Source organism: Cupressus sempervirens, chromosome 10 (assembly GCF_028749045.1).
Source record: "Cupressus sempervirens isolate cs-2001-9-10 chromosome 10, ASM2874904v1, whole genome shotgun sequence".
Lineage (NCBI taxonomy): Eukaryota > Viridiplantae > Streptophyta > Pinopsida > Cupressales > Cupressaceae > Cupressus > Cupressus sempervirens.
This window is the reverse complement of record NC_143127.1, coordinates 364823098-364846159: the sequence shown is the minus strand read 5'-3', so window position 1 is coordinate 364846159 and position 23062 is coordinate 364823098. Positions and strand designations below refer to the sequence as shown.

General features: G+C 33.5%; 1 protein-coding gene across 1 annotated transcript in view; it reads right to left on the bottom strand.

Moving 5' to 3' along the window:
* Positions 1-4288: 4288 nt before the first annotated feature.
* Positions 4289-23062, bottom strand: part of LOC149534167 (uncharacterized) — a 104575-nt gene continuing 85801 nt past the window's right edge. Inside the window, exons 2-5 of the mRNA XM_089805982.1 lie at positions 7567-8912; positions 5216-5743; positions 4761-5095; positions 4289-4649 (exon numbers count right to left, since the gene is read on the bottom strand). Of these exons, the coding sequence (XP_089662108.1) occupies positions 4289-4649; positions 4761-5095; positions 5216-5743; positions 7567-8912 (2570 nt within the window). The remainder of the gene's footprint in view (positions 4650-4760; positions 5096-5215; positions 5744-7566; positions 8913-23062) is intronic.

Here is a 23062-nt window from a genome sequence, read left to right as displayed (position 1 = left end):
AGACATTCATGATGAGCAAAAAGAAAGATTGCTAATATCAATAATGAATTCTCAAGTTAATGTTTACAATGAGAGATCATCCTTATAAAGGAGATCGAAACCCTAAAAAAGGTCTAACCTAGATTGCATCAAAATAATTAATAAAATAATTAATTATTAGATGCTTAAAGTTTAGCTTAAGCAACTAGAGTTAATTAGGAAATATCTAATTACTCTAACAACTCAAGTTTAGGAGGACAATGGAGGCACGTTGCACCTAGGTAAGTGAAGGTAAAAGTCTCATTTTTAGCTTATTTTGTCTTGCAATCCTTCATACGATGTGCATTAATATATTAGATTAGTCTTTTCTACATTGTAACTAATTTTTGCATACATTTTTTTTCCCACTGTGGGGCCTAGCCCCTAAAATGTCATCTTTGTTTTTAGTTTTTATGTGTGCAGATGACTAACAGGTACTTTTGGTACTTTTATTTTGCAAAGTTATGCTTATGTCACATTCTTTTATGCATTCGTATAATTCTTCATATTCATTACGACTTGTGGGGCCTCCATTCATTTTTGACACACATTTGTTATTTTCACACATTTATCCATTTGAAACACACTTTGGTACAACAAAAACTTACATCCATCATTTTTGTGCTTCCATTTGTTATTTATGCATTTCCATTTCATCTTGTTGTGCCTGTCACTTACCTTCACTTCTATTTTCTATAATTGCACTTTTGTATAACAGATTTGCACATTCATTTAAGTAGTTGCATTTTACTAGTTTTCTTAGTTGCTTTTTAGATTTCTAATATCCTAATGAGTTGATGTTTGTTGTGGTAGTTTTTATAGGTAGTTTTCTAGGAAGTTGTGTAGAAGGCCCCTTAAAAAAAAATTGATTAATCCTTCTTTGCATATTGCTAAAAATGGGTTGTTAAATGAAAACCATAACCTTGATTTGGGCTTAAAATACAACATGCTTTTGAATTTCATGTGTCTTCTTTAGAGTAAATCATTATGTTAGTTATGTCTTATGGAATAGCCTCTTTTTCTATTTGCCAATTTTTGGTAAAAAAATTAGCCTCTCCCCTTGTCATTCATGGATCCTAGGTGTAAGAGAACTTGTATTAATCTTTAGAAGGCATGCCTCCTGAGATTTTCTTTAGTAGATCTGGTGAGAGGGAACAACCTAAGTGGTAAGGGGCTAATGCGAAGCTCTTTTCATCCACTATAAATAAAAACCCATTGAAACAAAAGTTTCATGGAGTGGTTGTAATATTCCTATGTCGGGATGATGATAAGCACTTGGAAGCATAACCTTCCAAATAGATGCACTTTCTAAATTCCTTGTTTTAGATTGTCAAAAACCTTCTATCTTTTGGTTCTGAGGATCCCTAAAGACATCCCACACCTCTCGTGGCTTTGTTGTGGGGTAGTGGTTCCTTGGGATTTCATCACCCTTGGAATTTGTAGCTTGGTGTGCCCTAGAAGTGAGTGCACTATAAGGGGGAGCTTGTACCTCCAAGCTACTATTTTATCCACACTGAGTTAACATGGCTGAACCTAGTCCAAGTGGGAATTCAAAAGATACTATCCTGGCCAACCTTAGGATTGTGGTGTGTCTATGCATTGCATTTTAGAAATAATTTTAGGGAATCATTCATACTATTTTACATGTGTGTATACTTTTCTTGCCAAAAATTAAAGAAAAAATAATTTAAAAATAGAAAACCTCCATATCAAAACAAAAATTGCTAAATTCTATTAGAATTACACATTTGATATATCCTCTTGTGCTTATACCAAAATCCAACTCTTTTATCATAAGTAGTTGCGCTTACATTCTGAATACTTGCACTTTTTTCTATGATTATGTGCTTTTATTTATTATTTTTGCATATTTGCACTTTATAATTGTGCATCTATAATACTTTGTTTCATGTATTTATCATTAATATGTGCACATTTTTTCATTCTATTCGTGTGTTTACTACTGCGCATCTGTGACAAATGAACATTTAGAGAACTCTTCAGGAAAAATAGAAAATAGTTTTGGATGCCCATTTAGTTTGTCCTTCTAGTCTTACAAACAACAAAAACTTTCAAATAATGAGAATCGATTTGTCCATCATTTCCATTTTACATTGTTATAGTTTACAACACCAAAATTCCAAAAATATCCACCATCAATCTCTAAGGTCGAATAATTCCATCTTAGTGAGTTTCCTTATCAGGATCTACCATCCTTTATCTAGAAACTTACTTAGATTGACATTTTGAACTCTCTTTATCAACATCATAGTGAGTGCACCTATCTCCTATAGACTTAGAGTTTCATTATCCCATCCAAATTTTTAACATTTCAACAAATCCTTCAACCATCATTTACAATTTGACATTTTATGGTAGTTCAAACTAGAGCTCAAAAATTGAAAGCACAACAACAACAAGACAACATGGAAGAAACAAATGAATATGAGAATCCATGGCCCACTAAAACTATTAGGTCCTCTTGACACTCAATGGATGATGAAACAAGTAAAGATGAGATCAAGGAAGCCATGAAAGACCCTAGGTTCCAAAAGACAATGGAAAAAATCTTAGACCTAGATAAAGATGGATACTTCCTTATACTTGCACAACAAGAACTAAAGCTTCCTTCTGATTTCGATCTTAATTAACCTTGGAACACTTCTAGTGATCAAGGACCTCCTTAACAAGGGTTAACCCCGCAAGATCTTTTTCAATAAGGTTCAACCTCACAAGGTCCTTTATCATCAAGTGATCCTTTACAACAAAATATTGTGCCTTTACAAGGACCCATTCAAAAAAGTTCATCTTCCCAAGGTCCTTTACTAGGTTCAACATCTTAAGGTTTTCCACAAAGTTCATCACAAGGACCTCCTCACCTAGGGTTAACTAAAAAAGATACCATGTAGGAAGGTTTTCCCTTAAAAAGTCCTTTTTCGCAACAAAGTTGGTCATCTCAAGTTCCAATATCAAAAAATGAAAATTCTCAAGGACTTTTGACACAAAATCCATCTCAACAAGGTCCTAACCAATGTGTGACATCATAAGGACTTTCTCAACAAGGTTATACCCAATAAGGTTCTTCTCAATAAGGTGTAACCCAAAAAGGTCCTATTCCAACAAATTTAACTTCATAAGGACCTCCTCAACAAGGTTATACCCAACAAGGTTCCTTTCAAAAAGGTGTAATCCAACAAGGTCATAGTCCACAAAATGTAACCTTACAAGTTCCTCCTCAACAACAAAGCTCAACGTATCAAAGATCTTATAAACAAGGGACAACCCAACAAGGATTTACACAACAAGGTTATCCCCAGCATGTTCCTCCTCAAGGTTATATCCAACAAATTCCAACACAAGATTTTCAACAAGGTCATTTCCAACAAAAAAGTTCAACATCCCAAAGACCTCATCAACAAGGATACAATCTTCATGGTACAAACACTTATGGTCCTAACCCTTGAGGAATCAATACCCAAGGAATAAACACCCAAGGGTTTAATTTGATAGGACCTCAAAGTTTACATATCCAAGAAAACACTTGCTCTGGACATACATTATCATTAGATCCTCCTACACAACAGATCTAAATGCTTCAACAAAAAATCCAAGGTATTCAAATTGAATCTCCAACCAAGAGGTACACTTTAGAAGCCATGTGTCCATATCCTTTTGAAAATAACTTGGTCATGATTCCATTTCGTCCTCATTTTGAGGTTTAAAAAGGAAATATAGATCCACAAGACCATGTTAGAGAGCTTTGTGTTGCCTGCATTAATGTAGCTCATGATGAGACTTACCTTATGAGACTATTTTCACAAAGTTTGGGAGCCCAAGCTATGGAATGGTTTTATAAGTTACCACCAGGTATTAAGTCCTTTAAAGAGCTAGTTGATATGTTTGTAACACATTATTCCTACAATATTAGACACAAAGTGATCATGATAGACCTTTGCAATTACAAAAGAATGGGGAACCATTTCTTGCCTTCTTACAAAGATGGCATCACCTTTTGCCAAAATATTCAAGAATCATTCCTGAACACACAAAAAATGGAGATCCTTATAAAAAATCTCACACCAGACATGAGTTATAGAGTATAATTACAATGTCCACAAAACTTCAAAAAGCTCATAGAAAATGGTGTGAAGATCAAGGAAGCTATGGTACGAAAAGGAGAACTAAAACTTTAAACAAAAGATAATGCTAGCTCCTCTAATTTCAACAACAACAATTCCAATTCCAACAATGAAAAATCTAAGTATTGGAATTAAAACAAAAACATTTTGAGTGATGAAGTAGTAGATAATCGAAATATCAAGGCATCAGAACTAATACTAAATCTGGAAAACAAATCTGCTGTCGCATTGATTTCTTCAACATTATTTTCAATAAGCTGGATATCTTTTTCATCCACACACAATTGATTAGCAACATCCAGCATTGTATCATCTTCAAAACAAAATGTTTCTAGAGTCTGATCTTTATTAGTCATAGTAAAAAAGGAATCATCACTATTATGTTCTTCCGTAGCATCAAAAATTCCATTTTCAAAAAGTCCATCAGCCTTAGAATAGTTTTCAGGAAAACACTTTGAAAAATCATCCACATTCTTTTCAACTGATTCACATCTTTCATCAACACAAGGAAATGAAGACATAGATATATTTTCAATTTTGTTTACCTTTTCTTCATGATCTTAAAAAATCTCCATAGGCTGGAAATGTTCTTTTTGTCGTTGCCTCTTCCAAGGTAATTCATTATCACTTTCATCCATCTCATAAGAAGTTACATTCTCAGACTTAGTATGATGACCACTAAAAAATGCAACCAGCACATTTGTTTCAAGATAATTTTCAGGAAGACAACAATTTGAAGCATCATCCCCATTAATTTCTCTTTCAATTTTGCTTATCAATTCTTTGACCATATTTTCAAATTTGACAAAACATGTTTCCACTTTTTCTTCAAGACACATAGATTCTAATATAGTATTATCACAAAACTTTGCAACTTGAAAATCAATTTCACAAAGATTTTCAATGGAATTCAACTCTTCATGTTTTTCATTAACTATCTAATTTTTCTCATCAGAAACTTCATGCAAAGGTTTACATTTATTTTCTTCAAATCTGAAACTTTTAAAATTAGAGGTAAATGAAGGTATGAAAGGAAATTCTTTGTCAACTGTTCTTACCAATTCTTCATCATTGAGAAGGCTATCTGAAAGTCGCGCTTTTGGGAAACCAGGCTTCTCTTGCTGTTCAGAACTCAAACCATTGGTTGATATGATCTCTTCATTCTGCTTATTGATTCTATCCACTTTAGGAATGCTTTCTGCAACTTTAATGATTTCAGCATGCTGGACCGAAACTAATTCTTTTGTTTGTAGTTCTGAGAGTGGTTCTAGATTCATACTTACTGCATTAGGTTCAGCATTAGGAGAACAAATCTCATTTCCAACCTTAAATGATGGATCTAAAGGTGTAACTAATGATTCCACAGGAAATACTGTTGAGAAGCAAGGAATAGTAACAATCTTTTCTTCTTCTTGTGATGGTTCTAGCTGGAAATGCTTTTTATGTTGATTACTTTCTTCATGCTGATGGCTCATCCATGGTAACACTAAGGATGAAGAAAATTTAGGCTCTCTTAAAGCAGCGAAGATGGGAGGAGATAAAGCATCCTTTTTAGAATTCACATCAGTGCTTTTCTGTCTGAACTCCTGGAGAACATAGAATCTCTTTTCAATCAGCTTCCAAAATTCTCTAGACCGATGGTCTTGAGCTATATTCAAGTTGTTTCTTGTGGCATAACTGATACTCTCTTTAAATTTACTCTAGAGTTGTTGAAGCATAGGATCATCATCAATCACAATCTCTTTCATAGATGGCGAAAGTCTCTTTTTATATTTTAAATCATTTCTCAGAGGAATTTGACCTTGATACATTTATTGTGATTATTTGCACAATAGAGTAACAGAAATCTGAATCAAATTTATGGAAAGATAATGATGTTACCTCGATCATGAGCAACCAATTTTTCAGCAAGCTCTTCAAAAATCTGTTCTAATAGGCATGATCTTTTTACAACGGAGTCGCCAATCTCTAAAGTTTCTGAGAATAAAAGCACTGGACTCTTCAACCAGAAAATATGAGAATAAAAATGGAGTCGCCAACTTCTTGCAGAGATAACAATAATACTAAGGAAGTAAAATCTAAACACTGATCTTCTTTTCCAGTCCCCAGCGGAGTCGCCAAAAATCTATAGGTAAACAGATTGTTCTTCTAAATAAACTCTCCAAATGTCCAAATCTGAAAGAACAATTAGATGCCAACAGTTGGATAATCTATCATGAGATTGATAGATTTCCTCTGAATTGGAAGGTACAGCTCCCTTATGAAATGATATGCAATGAATTTGTTTTATTGCCTAAACTAACTGGGTGCGTTCTTAACCCGAGAATGAAAGAGGAAAACTAAGTCAATCCTAGGCAAGATTAACTCAGGCAAAATTTAGATCCTAAACCTAGCCAACTTTGAGAACTCACACATCTTATGACTCCTCGGCATCGATGATGCAATAATGATGTTAGTTATACAAATGCAGCGACATAAAGTTAAAAAGAAAACATCTGAAACTTTGCAACATGAACAAATGAAAGTACTCTGATCTATCACCCATTCACCATTTAGCTGAGAATGCAAGAAACTACTTAAGACTGATTATAACAATACTCCAATTGGAAGTAATAAAAAAAAAGTGATGCCTAAATGCTCTGACTCATAACAACACCTTTCTTGTTTTGAACACAACAAACATAATATTCAGATTACATTTTTTTACAGTCTACAGCCAAATCTATTACAAAGAACCAAAATATCCATCTCTAATGCATGAATGAAAATGTAGAAAATTGAATGCTCTTCCCTCTACTCCAGCTCTCTGACTGTATGCAGAAAAAACAGAACCTATATGCAATGCAATAAAATATCTAAACTAAAATGCCCTCTCTTCTGTTCCAGCTCTCTGACTGTCTGCAGTTGAGAAGAAGACCCCTTTCTACAGAAAAGAATCTTCACTAAATAATACTCTTCCATAACCCTTCGGTTGCTCTTCCATTTCAGAACTGACTGTTCGGTTACTTCTTTCTTTGGTTATTCAGAACTGAATCTTGGAAAACTCTTCATTTTCTTTTTCTGTTCTCTCTTCTTCATCTTGAACCCATCTCGATATCCCTTCTCTAAGGTAGATGGAGTTAGCAAAGTAAATTGGTGATTCAATGAGAAACCCGGACACTCTCAAAGCTTCATTGTATTGTTCCATGTTTCTCTACAAAGCAGTTTCGGAAATATTGCCAAGCAACACAGTGTGAGGCTTTGTTACATGCGGCAATATCTTAAGCACAGAAACACCCACCGCTATGAGAAGGCCACAGGTGTGTGTAGAAGAGTGGAGTGACAACCAAAAGAGTCACCATGATTGTTATAGCCATTACAATATTCGACACTACACTTTTGCATCCAGCATTGAAATTCACAGCCGAACGAGAGAAAGATCCAGATGTAACGTAGCATGAGGTACAAGACCCAGCTGGCATTCCTCCAAAGCCTTCCAAATCTCATCATCTGAGTAGTCTCCCAAGGGATCTAGATTATTCCTTATAGTGCCTTCAAACATTGTCGGGTCTTGTGGAATAATGCTTATTCTAGATCTTAGATCGTGCAAGCCTATTATTAAGATATCAATCCCGTCAATGACTATTCTGCCTCTCAGTGGATCTATAATTCGAAAGAGGGTTTGAATCAGAGTAGATTTCCCATAGCATGTCCGTCCTACAATTCCCACCTTCTTCCCTCCAGGAAAAGTGCATGAAATTCCTTTTAAAACAAGTGGAAGATGGGGCCCATAGCGAACCTGAAGATCAATTATATTGATTTTTGCTTTTGATGGCCAGCAAGAGCTTGGTCTTGAATTCTCTATAACCATTGGTGGTTCGCTGGGTATCCGTGAGTACTGTACTATTCTCTCTACAGATATCACATTGTTTTCCACATAGCAGAGGGTCCATATCAGCAAGGCTTGTGTAAGGTTCAGATTCAGCCCATATGTTATTCCCAAGCCTGCAATTTTTGGATTAATTATACTTTCTGGCAAGCCAAGCACAAGAACCAGAGAAATCACAAATACAGTATTTGATAAAATATCCAGCCGAAAGCAAAGCCACCGCATGGCCACGGCATTGTGGAAACTGGGTCTGGAAAATTTGTCAATCAAATGTAGATTTGTATCCATGAATCGAGATTCCTGGTCAAAACTTCTAATTGTGGCTGCCCCGGAGATTGATTCTGCAAAATGCTGTATGACAGGACCCTTACAAACTCCAATCAACCTAACAAGTTCTCTAGAAGTCACAATGTAACTTTGCTGATACCATATACAAATTGCAAATATGGGTATAAGCACAATGAAGACCTGCCAAGCAACTTGAGACATGACTGCTACTATTCCCAAAAGCTGTATGACTGAGAAAGCTAAACTTCCTAGCTGAAAAGGAATAATTTGATCCACTTTATTCTGATCTGTTGATGCCCGATTTAGTATACGTCCAGTTGGAGTTGCATATTTTCCAGCCTGGGTGATCTCACCATCTCGCATTACCAAAATGAGGTCAGCTCTATATAAAAATTTGACTTGGTGAGTTACATAGATGACAGTTTTTGAACCCAGAATATGAAGTAGGCATTCCTGGAAAATGTGTGTCCCAGTGTGAGCATCAACAACACTAAAAGGATCATCAAAAAGATAAATATCAGCATCTTGATATAAAGCACGTGCAATCTGTATCCTTTGCTTTTGCCCATCACTAAGATTTATTCCTCTTTCTCCAATTTCTGTTTGGTCACCAATTTGACCGACACATCACTGAGATTCATTTTTAAAACTTTATAGTTCTTGATCATGCTCCATCATAGCATCATACTTCTATTTTAAAGATGTTTGTATGCTGAATATCGGCATCATTACATTCTTCAATATAGTCTAGAGATCAATCAACTATATGGAAAAGACCTCTTTGAATATCTACATCCAAACAAAGAGCCTCTCTATTGTCAATGCATTCATTAGTATAACGAAGATCTCAACGGCTGAATGTACACATAATCATATAGAGTACGAACTGAATCATCCAAATGCTAATTTTGTCGATGTGTCATTATGAAGACTTTTCCTCTAATTCCTTGTGGCATCTGAAAATCATGTCTTGAAACCATTCTTCTGCCTAAAAAAGAAACATCCATTGAAGTACAAGTCTCTGCCGGGTTAGGATCTACAACCTACCCAAAGAAATGAAACTCTGATAATAACCCAACCAGCTTGAAACAAGATGGCAAATGAAAATGAACTTGACAAAGACTTCCTATCCTAGGGGAGATCTAGACCTAGACACCAGACTGACTTGATGACTATATGACTCAATATTGCCAAAAAAAAAAGGGTGACTGAAAGTCAGGCAACATACTTCGATGGATCATACACCCAAAATGGTTCTGAAGTAGGAGTATTATTTGTTGCACCACAAGAATGCACAATACCCAAATCTTACAAGTTGTTATTCCCCTATACATGTAACATGGCAGAATATGAAGCATTGCTAATATGACTTAAAATGGAAATACAGTGGAAAATAACAGAGTTGAACATTTATGGATACTCTCAAATGATCATTAATCAAGTTAATGAGGAGTATCAAACTAAAGATGACAAGTTATTACCATATAAGTGTATGGCGGATGACTTCAAACAATATTTCAAAATGATCACATTTGAGGAGATTCCACAACAAGATAACAAAGTTGCAGATGCCATGGTGACAATTGCTTCTTTCCTCAATATGGAAAATACACAAGCCCATTTTGAGTTCTTAGTGGAACCTTTGTCTTATCTTTCTTATGATGATCTTGATTCTATAATTATATGTCATCTGGGGGGTCAAGAATCCCTGCTTTATAAAAAAAATTATGCCTGTTTAAAAGATAATATCTTATCGTCTAACCTATCCCAAAACCAAAAGAGAAACTTCCTTTGCCAAACATATTGTTACACATTAATTACTGACACCCTATATCGATGAGGTTTTGAGGATACTCTCTTACGATGTCTCAAACATGATGTGTCTCAAATTGATTTACAAGAAGTACATGAGGGTATATGTGTTTCATACTTGAGTGGTCCTTCTTTGGCTAAGAAGATTATGCATATGGGTTATTATTGGCCTACAATGGAGTCTAATTCTTTTCAATATTCTAGAAAATGTAAAAAGTACCAAATATATGGGAATCTAATTCATGCACTAGCATGGCAACTTTATTCGTTTATGACAATATGTCCATTCAGTTAGTGGGGATTCGATCTCATTGGGGAAATTCATCCATCTTCTTCTAATGACCACAGATTCATCATAACTGTAATGAAATATTTTACCAAATGAGTTGGGGCCATTCCAGTCATAACCACGACTAGAAAAGAAGCTCCCATGTTTATCCTTAACTATATCATCTATCAATGTGCTATTGCAATGTCTATAGTCACAGATGATGGTAAACAATTTCAAAATAAGGATATCAATGATATATGTGAGAAGTTTCATATCAACCATCATGCCTCCTCCATTTATTTCCCATAAGGAAATGATCAAGCTAAAGGATCTAATAAGATCATTGTCAAGATCCTTAAAAAGACTATCAATAACGTTGGTCATGTCTGGCATGTTCAACTCAGTCCAACACTGTGGGCTTATCGTACATCCATTCGTCCACCTACTTTAGCCACTCCATATTATCTTGTTTTCATTTTAGAAGCTATCCTTCCCCTCGATGTCAAGTAACCCTCTCTAAGAGTGACATTAAGAGATCTTGTTCCAAATGAAGACTATGAAGTATCACAATTATAAGAGTTGGAATTGTTGGATGAGAGGAGATAGAAAGCCTTTGACCATTTGAAAGCTTATCATCAATAGATGTCCCATTAGTTCAACAACAAAGTGAAACCCAAAGAATATAAAGTGGGTGACCTAGTACTAAGACATAATCCAAAGAATCAAGTAGATAGAGAAAAGAGCAACAAACTGGCTAGGTCCTTTTGTAACTACTATTGTATTTGGATTTGGGGCATAGTAATTATCAACTTCTGAGGGTGAGCTATTGGATGAACCTATTAACAACATACACCTTAAAATTTTCTATGTTTGAAAATCCTAGTACAAGGGATGAAAAAATACAAAAAAAAATGCAAAAAATAAATTAAAAAATAAATCCAATAAATAGCAAGTGGTGAAAACCTGGCAACAAGCATCATTTGTGACAAGTTATATCTTCATCTCTAAGGATTCTTCTGAATTCTTCGTCTCATTGTCTATATCCATAATAAAGTTTCTCACCCTCCATCGCCTCATTTGTACATATCCATAATAAATTGGCTACCTATGTGGTCTACCATATATATATATATATATAGTTCTATCATAGCTTGGTTTGGATTAGAATCTACATGCATGTCTTTCTCCATCCTTGATAAGTTAGTTCAATACCTAACTAGGGGCATGTCCTTGACCTAGTTCTGGAAGTGGATCTTTGACAAGTCATGACTCAAAAGAGGAAGAAAAGGGATTCCTCTTTAACAATCTCCAAGCAAAAAACATTAATAAAACTATACGTCAACAGAGAAATTAAATGTTGACTCATAACTTGGTATAATCACTAAAATTGTTACCTACACCAAAAATTCAACTTATCCAAAATACAAACAATCACACAAAACCATAACGAGATCTTTGGCAAGAGATTTGCACATTTAGTAACAATTTTTGATTATTTATTGGAGTACATACATTCATCACTTTGATTTCATTATTATCATGTTCTTATGTTATTCATGGATGTGTCATTGGTATGAGTTAATTACTCTCATATGACATGACTAGAATAACCAGGATGAAACATGATATGTTTCTTTGATTGTTGTTTTGAGGGGTATTTTCTATCATAATTGAGTGGATTTTTTTTTTTTGGGGGTATCTATGCATAAGTGCCTTCATATATCTAATAAGCATTCTATGATGACAACTTTGTTTTTCACACTATTGCTTGGATTATGACATGCCACACATACCTTGACTTCAAATATATGTTCATAAGATGAATTAGAAAATAATCCTTGTATGTTGATCATGCAAGCAAAACTCAAGTCATCTCGGTTTAATTATACCTAGATGCTTGTCAAGCTTGCAATATTAAAATCCATGTAAGAATGCTCTAGTCATCCTAGTTTAATGATACCATGATGTTTGTGTTCTCTTACAACAATAAATAGCTAAATGGTGATAAACCATTCATGTCACCTTCGGATCAAGATGCTACAAAAGAATAGGATATTATGAATTTTAGTGTTGCATCTATAGTTACATTTACCTACATATTCATCTCATTAGTGGGTGAGGTTCCTTTTATAGATTATAAATTCATTCTTCTAAGTCTTTTAGTTCTTCCATTAGTTTTTTTTAGGAGGAGACATTGTTATTATTCTAATTGAAGCTAATGGATATAAATAAAAAATATTTGCATTCCATATAGTTTTCCATGATTAGAAGGTGATTTTACTTCTTATCATTGTTTATATGCATTTATCATTTTACATTAGGTCAATTGCATTATTCATTTTACTTACTTTTTATTTGTCATTTTAGGCATCACATTATAAATCATACAAATCACATTATATTATATTCATATTAATTTATTAATATAGTGTCATGAATGCCCATATTTATTCTTAAACAAATATCATGTTTGTTCCATCCACATAATATTAGGTGCATCCACACATGGTAAAACAAAGTACATTATTGTATCATCTAGTAACCAATGGCCATAATATATCATTTAAAAATATTGCATGAAATAGGTCATCCATAAAATATTTTCATCTACCATAATAAACACATATAGAAGACAAGCCAATAACAATATTATAGCATATCAAATAGTAACATCACATCATAGGACATCATAAAACATGTATAGAGTTGCAAGAGAAATCATGTCATATCCTACATAATCATATGTCAGTATCCATCATGCATAAACATTATAGAAACTCCATGTAATCAACAAAATAATAGGTGTCCAATGTCCATTGTCCCATTGCCATGCATAATAAAAAATATAATATACAATATCCAATAGTTGATGATATCACATGATAATAAAAAATGTTTCAAAGTACATACTCCATCAAAATACAAGATCTATGTCCAAAGTGTGTACAAAAATGTCTAACTAGCACTACCACCTGACTCTATGTGTCAATCTCATTGTCAAGGAATAGATGGTCCTCTACCCTCTACTTTACCAATCTTTTTGTCTATCTCCCAATATCTCGCCTAGGAGGTAGCTTGGCTACATCTCCACTCTCTCTATGTTATCTAGCTCATGTTCTACCATAATAGGAGCTCTCTTTGAAGCTCCACATCATTTGGTCCTCCGGGATAACTCTCTCATAAGCCTCTCTCCAATAGGTAATCTCCCTGCCTGCTCTTAAAATCAAACTCATGATCTCTACATTTAGGCCTAAGTCTTGATTCCTCTCCTTCTACTCCAATAGAGTCTCGACTCTCTCCAGTCTCTCTAGTGCTCTATCTCACTCCCTCTCTATTCCCTGCTCCAACTAAGGAATCCTTGTTTCCTGTCTCTCAACCTCAACATACTCCTTTGCTGCCCAATCCACCTCATCCTCTTGCTCATGCATCTAAAAGTATGGATCCTCCTATCCCATCTCTATATCCTATGGAAAATCCTATGATGGATCCTTCTGTCTAGGCCTCTCCACCTCCTCTCCTTGTCCTGTTGCTCTAGGTATTTGTAAGGAACCTATCTCTACACTGAAGGTTAAGGAACTAGTCTTGGTCCTCTATCTCTAACTATACCTCCCTCATCTCTTCCTCTACTTAGAGGTGGTCCTTGATCACCACCTCTATCATTGCATCTACTCCTCTATCCTCTCCTATTTTCTCTAGTCATTGGAGGTGGCTCATCTAGTGAAGATATCTTGAGAAAGGGATGCCTCTCTAGATATCTCTCATACTCTCCTATTGTACCCAAATCTACTACATCTCCCCTTAAAGTCCATGTCTAGAATGGCATTTTTTGAAACTCCTATAGGGAAACCTTATATGAGGGCATCAATCCCCAATCTCTCCTCTCCTAATGAGTGTGGAAAAACTCAGCTTCACCCTAGGGCATCCCTTATACTTGCCCAAACTTTCTTTGTACATGACCTACTAACTATCTCTCTAAGATATGTGGAGTCCAACTAATCAACCATCTAGTCTCAAAATAGTAACCCAACTCCCTCTCATCATCCCAGTCCTCACAGTCTAAATAAGGTCTCCATGCCACTGAATCAAGTGTGTTAAGCACATATCTCTAGTATCCAAGCCTACCTAGCTTAGGTTAGTAATGAATAACCAAAAATAGATTTACATATGGTTGTCTTACACCCCTGAATGTCATATGAATTGGTCATGTAACAACTATGTGCTCTCATGTCCAGACATGTAACAATGTCACACTTGTTGATAAAGATGCATTGTTATGATACACCACCTAATGAAGATAATGATATAAGTGTGCTAGCAAACACACTCCTTAAGAAAATTAGGTTCCCTCCTTCATCATCCTCTACAAAGTTTTCCCCCATCCTATTGGGAATCCCCTCGATCTCCCATCTAGACAAGTATATCCAGATATCATGGCTACTAATACTGTGGGGAGTGGGTCATAAATCTATAACATGAACTCCCAACTAATCTCATAATCCTCCATATCCTCATCTCTAAAAATATCTTGACACTCCTCTAACTCATTATGCTGCTAATATCTCCCTCGACACCAAGATATCTGATATATCCTACTACACAAATCAACATGGGATGACATTAGACATTTCGTACATCTATGATCTAGAATTTGATCTAATCATTTTATCCAACAACTAATTTTATCAAATATTTTTTGACAAATCTATCATTTGTCTAAGCCTAATTGGGTTTCTATCTCATGTTGCTACAATGATGCTTGCATTAGTAATATCAGTTATTCCTAGTTGAACAACAAGACCATTATTTTATATTTTCTATTGACATCTTATGAATCAACATTGATGCACAGTTTTGTATCACAGATGTGCAATGCCGTCCCACAACTATGCATAATCAATATTTGTGCAACTATTTGAGGCAAATGTGGCTAACCCCTAAATGGATGCACATTTATGAAAAATGTGAACAAACCCTAAATATTTGTGCATCAATACTAGCCCAATGTGCATTGTAAATAAAAGTATAGCCACAACAAACAAATGTGTAAGTGTATTATACAAATGAGATGATTCATCAAATATGCAATTTTTGACTTTCTATGTAATTCCTTATTGGATGAATGCATAGTTGTGCATTAATGTCTTGCTTTTGTAGATGAACTCAATATAGCTACACATTTGTGCACTAGAATTATGCATCTATTTTTCCTAACTGAAAATTGTAATTTTCTTCTAGCTATCCTAACATACTATAAAAATGTATAAAAAATTACAGCAAAAAATCTATCAACTCTATCAACAAATTATGCTAAATCTATCATTGACTAAGAGGTATCGATAACATAGCGACTCACTAAAGTTGACTAGCTACTAGTATCTTTGCACTCACTCAAAATGATGTTCTACAATTGGGAACGACATATTCACTTGGCTAGCTCTCATCCAATCTCCAAATGCCAAGTGTACAAATGATGAGTCATCCATTACTTCTTTGTCTTTTATATACTTGTGGGGTCTCCTATGCTTCAGAGTGTTTTTATGATGCATCAACTTACTTCATTCTTTGTTCTTTTCACCATTTATCTACATATCCTTATTGAAATATTTCTCAACTTAATCTTCAATTTCAAAAAGAAAAGAAAAAATTCAACAAAAAATTGATCAATCTTTCAAGGGGTAATCCCGTCGAGTCTGTCATTCAAATTCTTGGGGCAGGGGCAACTGTCTTTGAAATAATGTGTTGTTCACAGATTATTTCAAAGAGGGGAAAAATGTATACACTTAAAAAATATCAAGTAAATTAATTAAATATTTTAATATCTAGTTAAGGTCTTTCTCGAATTAATCTTAATAAATTGTTTAATTTATTAAGTTAATTCATTTTTTGTTAATTAATTAAGTTTTTTAATATTTAATTAATAATTATTCTTTTATTAGCATTAATAAATTATTTAATTTATTAAGCTAATTCACGTATGTTAGTTGCACTATCTTAAGTCACCTAAATAATCCTATTAAGTGATTTATTGAAGTTATACACTCACCTAAGTGACTAAGTCTACTAGTCCACCTATTGAGTCCATGTCATGTGCCACATCATATTTGTGCAAATAATTAATTTTAATTAATTATTAAATTATCTTATTTATCATCACCCATGTGTCCTATTTTATGGGGCCAAAAAGGGGTATGTGTCCTCATCTGACTTGGTCAATGGGACACATGTCTTTGGGTGACAAAGTCCTCATCTTCCCTATCCAATAGGAGATAGTCAATCCACCTCATAGGGTCAAAGATGACACATGAGACACATGTCCAGGAGTCACCCTTAAGGCTAGGGTCTTCTTGAGGGTCTTTGTACAATCCATGTGTCTTCCCTTTCCTAGTATTTCTCTCACATTCTAACTAAGGGGTATGTGTCCTCATCTAACTTGGTCAATGGGATACATGTCTCTGGGTGAAAAAGTCCTCCTCATCTTCCCTATCCAATAGGAGATAGTCAATCCACCTGATAGGGTCAAAGATGACACATCAGACACGTGTCCAGGAGTCACCCTTAAGGCTAGGGTCTTCTTAAGGGTCTTCATAAGATACATTCCATGTGTCTTCCCTTTCCTAGTATTTCTCTCACATTCTAACTAAGTCCCTTTTTCTCTCAACTCCCTCAACTAATTCAATCTCATCTATCCATGTGTCCTATGTTTTATCTCTACCATCAAATGTTGCAACCTAAGCGAGGGTCATCCCAATGTCCATAAAAGGAACCTTCATTCCCTCATACAAGCTAATCAATCAATCAAATTAGCAATCAAGTTAGTGAAGCGAATTAGCAATCAAGCAACATGCATACTAAACATATTTTGTCAATCAAGCACATTATCAAGAAAAATCTATAGCATTTTCATCAATTTCATTAGAGTTATTAGTTTCTCATCCATCTACATTCATCATTTTCTTTAGTTCATATAGAATTCTAGGTTCATTTAGCATAGAAGTGCATTGAAATTTTATAATCTCCAACATCTTCAAGCATCTTGAAGAGAGGAGCTAATTTGGGTCTGAGAGCTTGCAAAAATCAAGAAACTCAAGCTTAGGAGGACAATAGAGACATGTTGCAGCTAGGTAAGTGAAGATAAAAGTCTCATTTGTTGGAAATTTGATTAAAAACATCATTGTTGTTGAAGATCAAAGAGGGAGATTATTGTAAAAGAATGTTTTCAATCATTGTTTTGTCATTGATGTCAAACCTGCTATTTGTAGGAATGGGATTTGCTTATAAGATCCAAATACTATCACTTAGTTGATTGATGAAGAGGATTTGATCAACAAGAGGTAACAAGAGAACCTAAAGGAAAAGTTGAGTTATGATGTTGTAATGAAGTGCAAGGATCAGTTAAGGCAATGGTTAAGTAATGTATTGATGACATACTCAAAGATACAGAGGTTGCTCACACTTAGATACATTGGAAGAATAAGTTGTAACAAGGTTGACTGCAAAGCTTTAACTAAGATCATCAGTAGGTGCTAAGCAAGTTAGTTGAAGCCGAGCAAATTTTTAGTAGAAGCTGAGTAACAAACATTTCTAGTGTGTGTCCAGTGATCTTCAAGTGTTGAGTAAAGATCGAGTGCCGAGCATCAAAAAATTTTCAGTTGATGCCGAGTGATGTTTAGGTGCCGAGCATCAGGAAAAACATAGTTGATGCTGAGTAACATAGTATGTGCTGAGCACCAATATTTCAATAGTACTGAGCTATTGCATTATTTCAAATGATGAAGATTCGCCAAATCTAAGCTAACATGGTGATTGCATTGAATTTTATGAAGGAGTTGGAAGATAAGGATGATGAGCTATTGGCACAGAATCTTATGTAAACCATTTTTGGACGAATTCTAAAGGATTATTCAAGAAGTTTCTGGAGGAAATAGAATATGGGTTAGATACAATGAATCCTACCTAATCCATATGAATTAAAATTGAAAAAATAGAAGGATTGAGCGAGAAAAGGAACTCCAAGACTTCTATTTAAGAAGTCATAAACCAAGAAGCAAAGAGCTGCTGATACTATTGTTGCTGAAGTGCCAAATCTACGAAGTGGTTGAAAGGGTGTCAAGAAGGAGACATCTAGGAGAAGGAAGAGCACAAAGGCTCTGCTTCAATGAGTGATCATGAAGAGATGATTGCACTGGTATATTGAGTATGGAGACTCAAGGACCAAGCTTGAAAGAAAAGGCAATTTGTTAAGAGTTGCAGAGATTGAAGGCTAGGCAAGGGTATGAGCTGAGAAGTGATCTAAGATCTATAAGATAAGTTGTATGTTGTAGTCAGGTCAAGATTTTCTAATACTCTCTAGCAATTGTATTAGATCTGAAAATCCTATGGACTTAGGTTGGCCTAACAACCATTTTTAAATCCTTTAACAAGGTGGCATTCCAAGTGAATGTTCTAAAGTCCTCTAATCAGGCCCACTTCTAACAAGGTGGTTAAATCCCCTAATAAGGTCACATCTAATAGTGTGTTGTAAGCCTTTAATAGGGCATCACTTCAAAAGGGTGAAAATTAAGTAGCATGTTACTGGTGGTTTTTCCCAAATTGGGTTTCCACGTAAATCACTATGTCATGTGTGTTTTACTTGCATGCTGATTTACAATAACTTGCTGATTAAATAAGTTAAAGCTTGGATGGATGAATGGTTGAATGATTTCACTATACTTAGTGAAAAGTTTGAATAGGACATTTGGACATTGAATAACCGATTGACACCCCCCCCCCCCCTCCCACACAAAACCTCTTTGTTATTCTAAAGCAATTCTAACATCATTTTTAGCTTCATTGGGTGTGCACTAATAGATTAGATTAGTCTTTTCTGCATTGTCACTAATTTTTGCATACAATAATATAAACAATATTATGTAGTGTGTGCAATGCACATAATCTCAACAATTAATTTAGGAATGAGTTTCAACATCTTTTTTTAAGGTATTAAGTTAGAGGATCCCCAATTATTTAGTGTATTAGTATGGAAGGAGATTAATTCTTTAGCCAACATCTCAAGGTCTTCTATTAGCTCCCCTTCTAAACTCTTGATTCTATAACTTCTATTTACATTATGCCTATTCAAGATGTTGTTATGGATTTTTTTTTGTGTTTTGAGTTCCTTACAAAAACCAAGTCTCCGTTGACTTTTGTCTCCAAGAGATTTCTTCTTTTGTCAAAATATCTTCTCATTTTGATAGAAGATCCATTTCTTGGAGAAATTCATCATTATCCATACCAAATTTGATGACTTCTTCATTCAAGTTACCAATTTTGATCTATTTCTAAATTTTCTCCAAATATATTTTTGAAGTGTTTCTTATTTCATTTTAATATTTTCTTTTTAAGATATTTTTACTTTACCACAAGAAATACATTCTAGATCCAGTAAAAGATTCCTCTTACCACCATATCTCTAAAATATATGGAAAGCCAAGGTCATTAAACCACAAATTTCTAGCTTGAAGGGATTTCTAGTGGGTTTACTACCCATAAGTATTTTTAGTTTGGCTGGGAAGTGATATGAAACTGCATAAGGTAGGATAGAAGATTCAACCAAAATATTAAATGTTACAAAGTCACCTTTAAAAACAAATCTATCTAACCTTTTATCTATGTAGCTAAAACCTTTTTTAATATTGTTCCATGTATATCTATACCTATTATTTATAGAAAAGGGTCTCAAAAATCTTTAAAAAGTTAAAAATAATGCATAGGATTCTTCAAAATATCATAGATGTCAAGTTTTGTAAATCATGAAGAATTAACATTTCCCCAAATAAATGTAAATCTACACAAAAATGAGAGCTAAAAGATTCAGAGTACTCTGCCAATAAAAGGATGACCAATTTTTACTATAGAGGTTTCTAAAGAACTAGAAAATTCTAACATTTTCCATTCAAATCCCATGTTCTATCAAGTCAACATCTATGGGAAAGGTTCCAAAAAAATGCCAAAATGAAATGAAGTGAAATGCTTTGATTTTAGGGTTTGTTCTCGTATATGGTCACCATTTTTTGACAAATTGTATTAATTGATGCATGTAAACAATAATAGGTTATGCTATGGTTTTTTATTTGTGGAAGATAGATGGAATATAACTCCAATGTATATTATACTAGCGATTGCACCTAAAGGAGGTGCAATAGTTAGGCCAATAGAGCGATATAGAACTAACATTTCATTGCTTCTATTTTTAAGTCCTTTGTTGTGTCTTTTGTTGCATTTTCTCTTTTTTGCTATATTTTTCTTCTTATTCTCCTCCTTTTTTTTACTTCTTCTTTTCCTTCGTTTTCTCCTACTTCTTCTACTTATTCATCTTTTGAACTTTTCTCCATAGCCTAGCTTTCTTTTTCTCCTCCTTTGCCACCTTCTTTTTTCCCTTTTCTCTTTCTTCTTATTTTTCTCCTCCTTGCTTTTCTTCTTATTTTGTGTCTTATTCTTCATCTTCTCCTTTTCTCTCTCCTACTACTCCTCCTTCCACTTCATTTTCCCCTTATCCTCCTCCATCTTGGTCTTCTTCTTTGTCTCCTTTTTTTCCTTCGGCACATTCTCCATCCCTTTCTTATCATATTCCTCATTTTCGTCTCCTTATCCTCCTCCTTATTCTCCTCCTTATTCGTCTCCTCCTCCTCCTCCTTCTTCTCCTTCTTTTTTTCCTTTTTTTCCTTTTTCTTCTTCTCGTCTTCCTAGTTTTTGTTCTTCTTTTTGTTCTCCTTTTCGAATAATTGTCATACTTTAATTCCCATGGAAAATGCACTACTTTTCCCACAACTCTCATGTATTGTATTATTTTTCCACAACTTCTTTTACTATTTCAATTTTACAAATTTGCATAGATTGAATAAAGTGGTTTGTATGGCTTACACCATGTATTATTTGTCAACTATTTATGGTGATGATGTTGGAGAGGCTTTCAATATTATTTTGATACAATATCAACCAATTCACTAAAGTGGAATCAAAAATCACATCTTCCTCTTCTTCTTCCACTTCCTCTTCCTATTCATCTTCATCTTTCTCTTCTTCTTCATCTTCTTCCTCTTCCTCTTCTTCCTCTTTGTCTTCCTCCTCCTCCTCCTCTCCTTTGGCTTCTTCTACTTCTTCCACTATCTCTTATATGTAAGATTAATTTTTATTCATGATTTTAGTTTAGTTAGATAATTATATATTGATATAATATAATTATAGGGAAATAATATTATTATATTATATAAGTGTGACATTTACTCTTACAAAGTTAATATTTAAAAAAACTTGTAACAAAATTAAAATAATAATAAAATGTTCAAGTTAAAAAAAACATACTTTAATTTTTTACTATTTATTGTATGTTACAATTTAACATTTATTTTTTACATCTTCTAATCCATACTAAAAGGATGTTTTTCAAATAATTATTTTGGTAATTCTTGTTAATTACTTATTTTTCAATAAATTTAAAATAAAATTGAAACAAAATTTTGATAATATTTTTTTAGCCAAAAAATCTACATTGACTATGTATCTAATTTTTTAAGGGTTTGTAACTTTTGAATTACATGTAATACTAAAAAGATTATTTCAAATAATAATTTTTTATATTTCTTGTTAAATACATATTTTTCAATAATTTTAAAATAATTATGAAACAAGTTTTATAATATTTATTGATAAATATTTTCAATTTAGCTTACATATAAACAAACATTTTTTTTTAAAACATGAAAATTTATAGTTATATATTCCATGATAAAGGTTTGTAGTACATAGAGAAAATTGGCATTATAGCCATCAACTTCCTAAATATGGACTTTGAGAAATGTGGGAGGAAGAAGTGTGTACAACAAGAGGAGGAAATTATAGAGAATATAAATTAGAAGAAGAAGACTACTAGTGTATACATTTTTCATGAGGGAACAATATACTTTTACAAAAAGTTCTCATTCGACTAACATATTCAACTAAATCTTTAACCATAAATAATAAGATATATACCCAAAAAAAAAATACAAACATTGTATTTTCATATAATTTATTAATTAAGTATATGATTTTCATACAACAATGCAAATGACAAGTTGGGACAAATTTTATTGTCATTAATAAAAGTATATATCTTTTTAATACTAATTATTACATAATAGTTTTTAAATATTTTAAAATTTCATTCTTAATAATTAATCACAATAATATTTTTTTTAACATATGTTAATCACTATTTTGACTTTATGTTTTTGTCCTATTTTAAAATATTTTAAAATTTCATTCTTAATAATTAACCATAGTACTATTTTTTTTAACATATGTTAATCACTATTTTGATTTTATGTTTTTAAGGATAAATTTCACACCATCTATATTAAGAAGATAATATGTACAATATTATGTTAATATGAATAATTCAATCTCTGTTACTAAATTACATCTATGTAATTTTTCTTTTTTCTAATAATAAATTGAAACTTTATAGATATGAAATCATAGATAATAATAATTATATTATAACTTTATTTTTATATAAAATATTGTATGCAAGAAAACCTGCCTATTGGAAGCAAGAGAAAACAAGCAAACATTAGCTACAATAAATATATGAAGCATTCAAAATCAAGTGAAAGATAACCAACACTTGCTTGAGTTTTGCAACTCAAA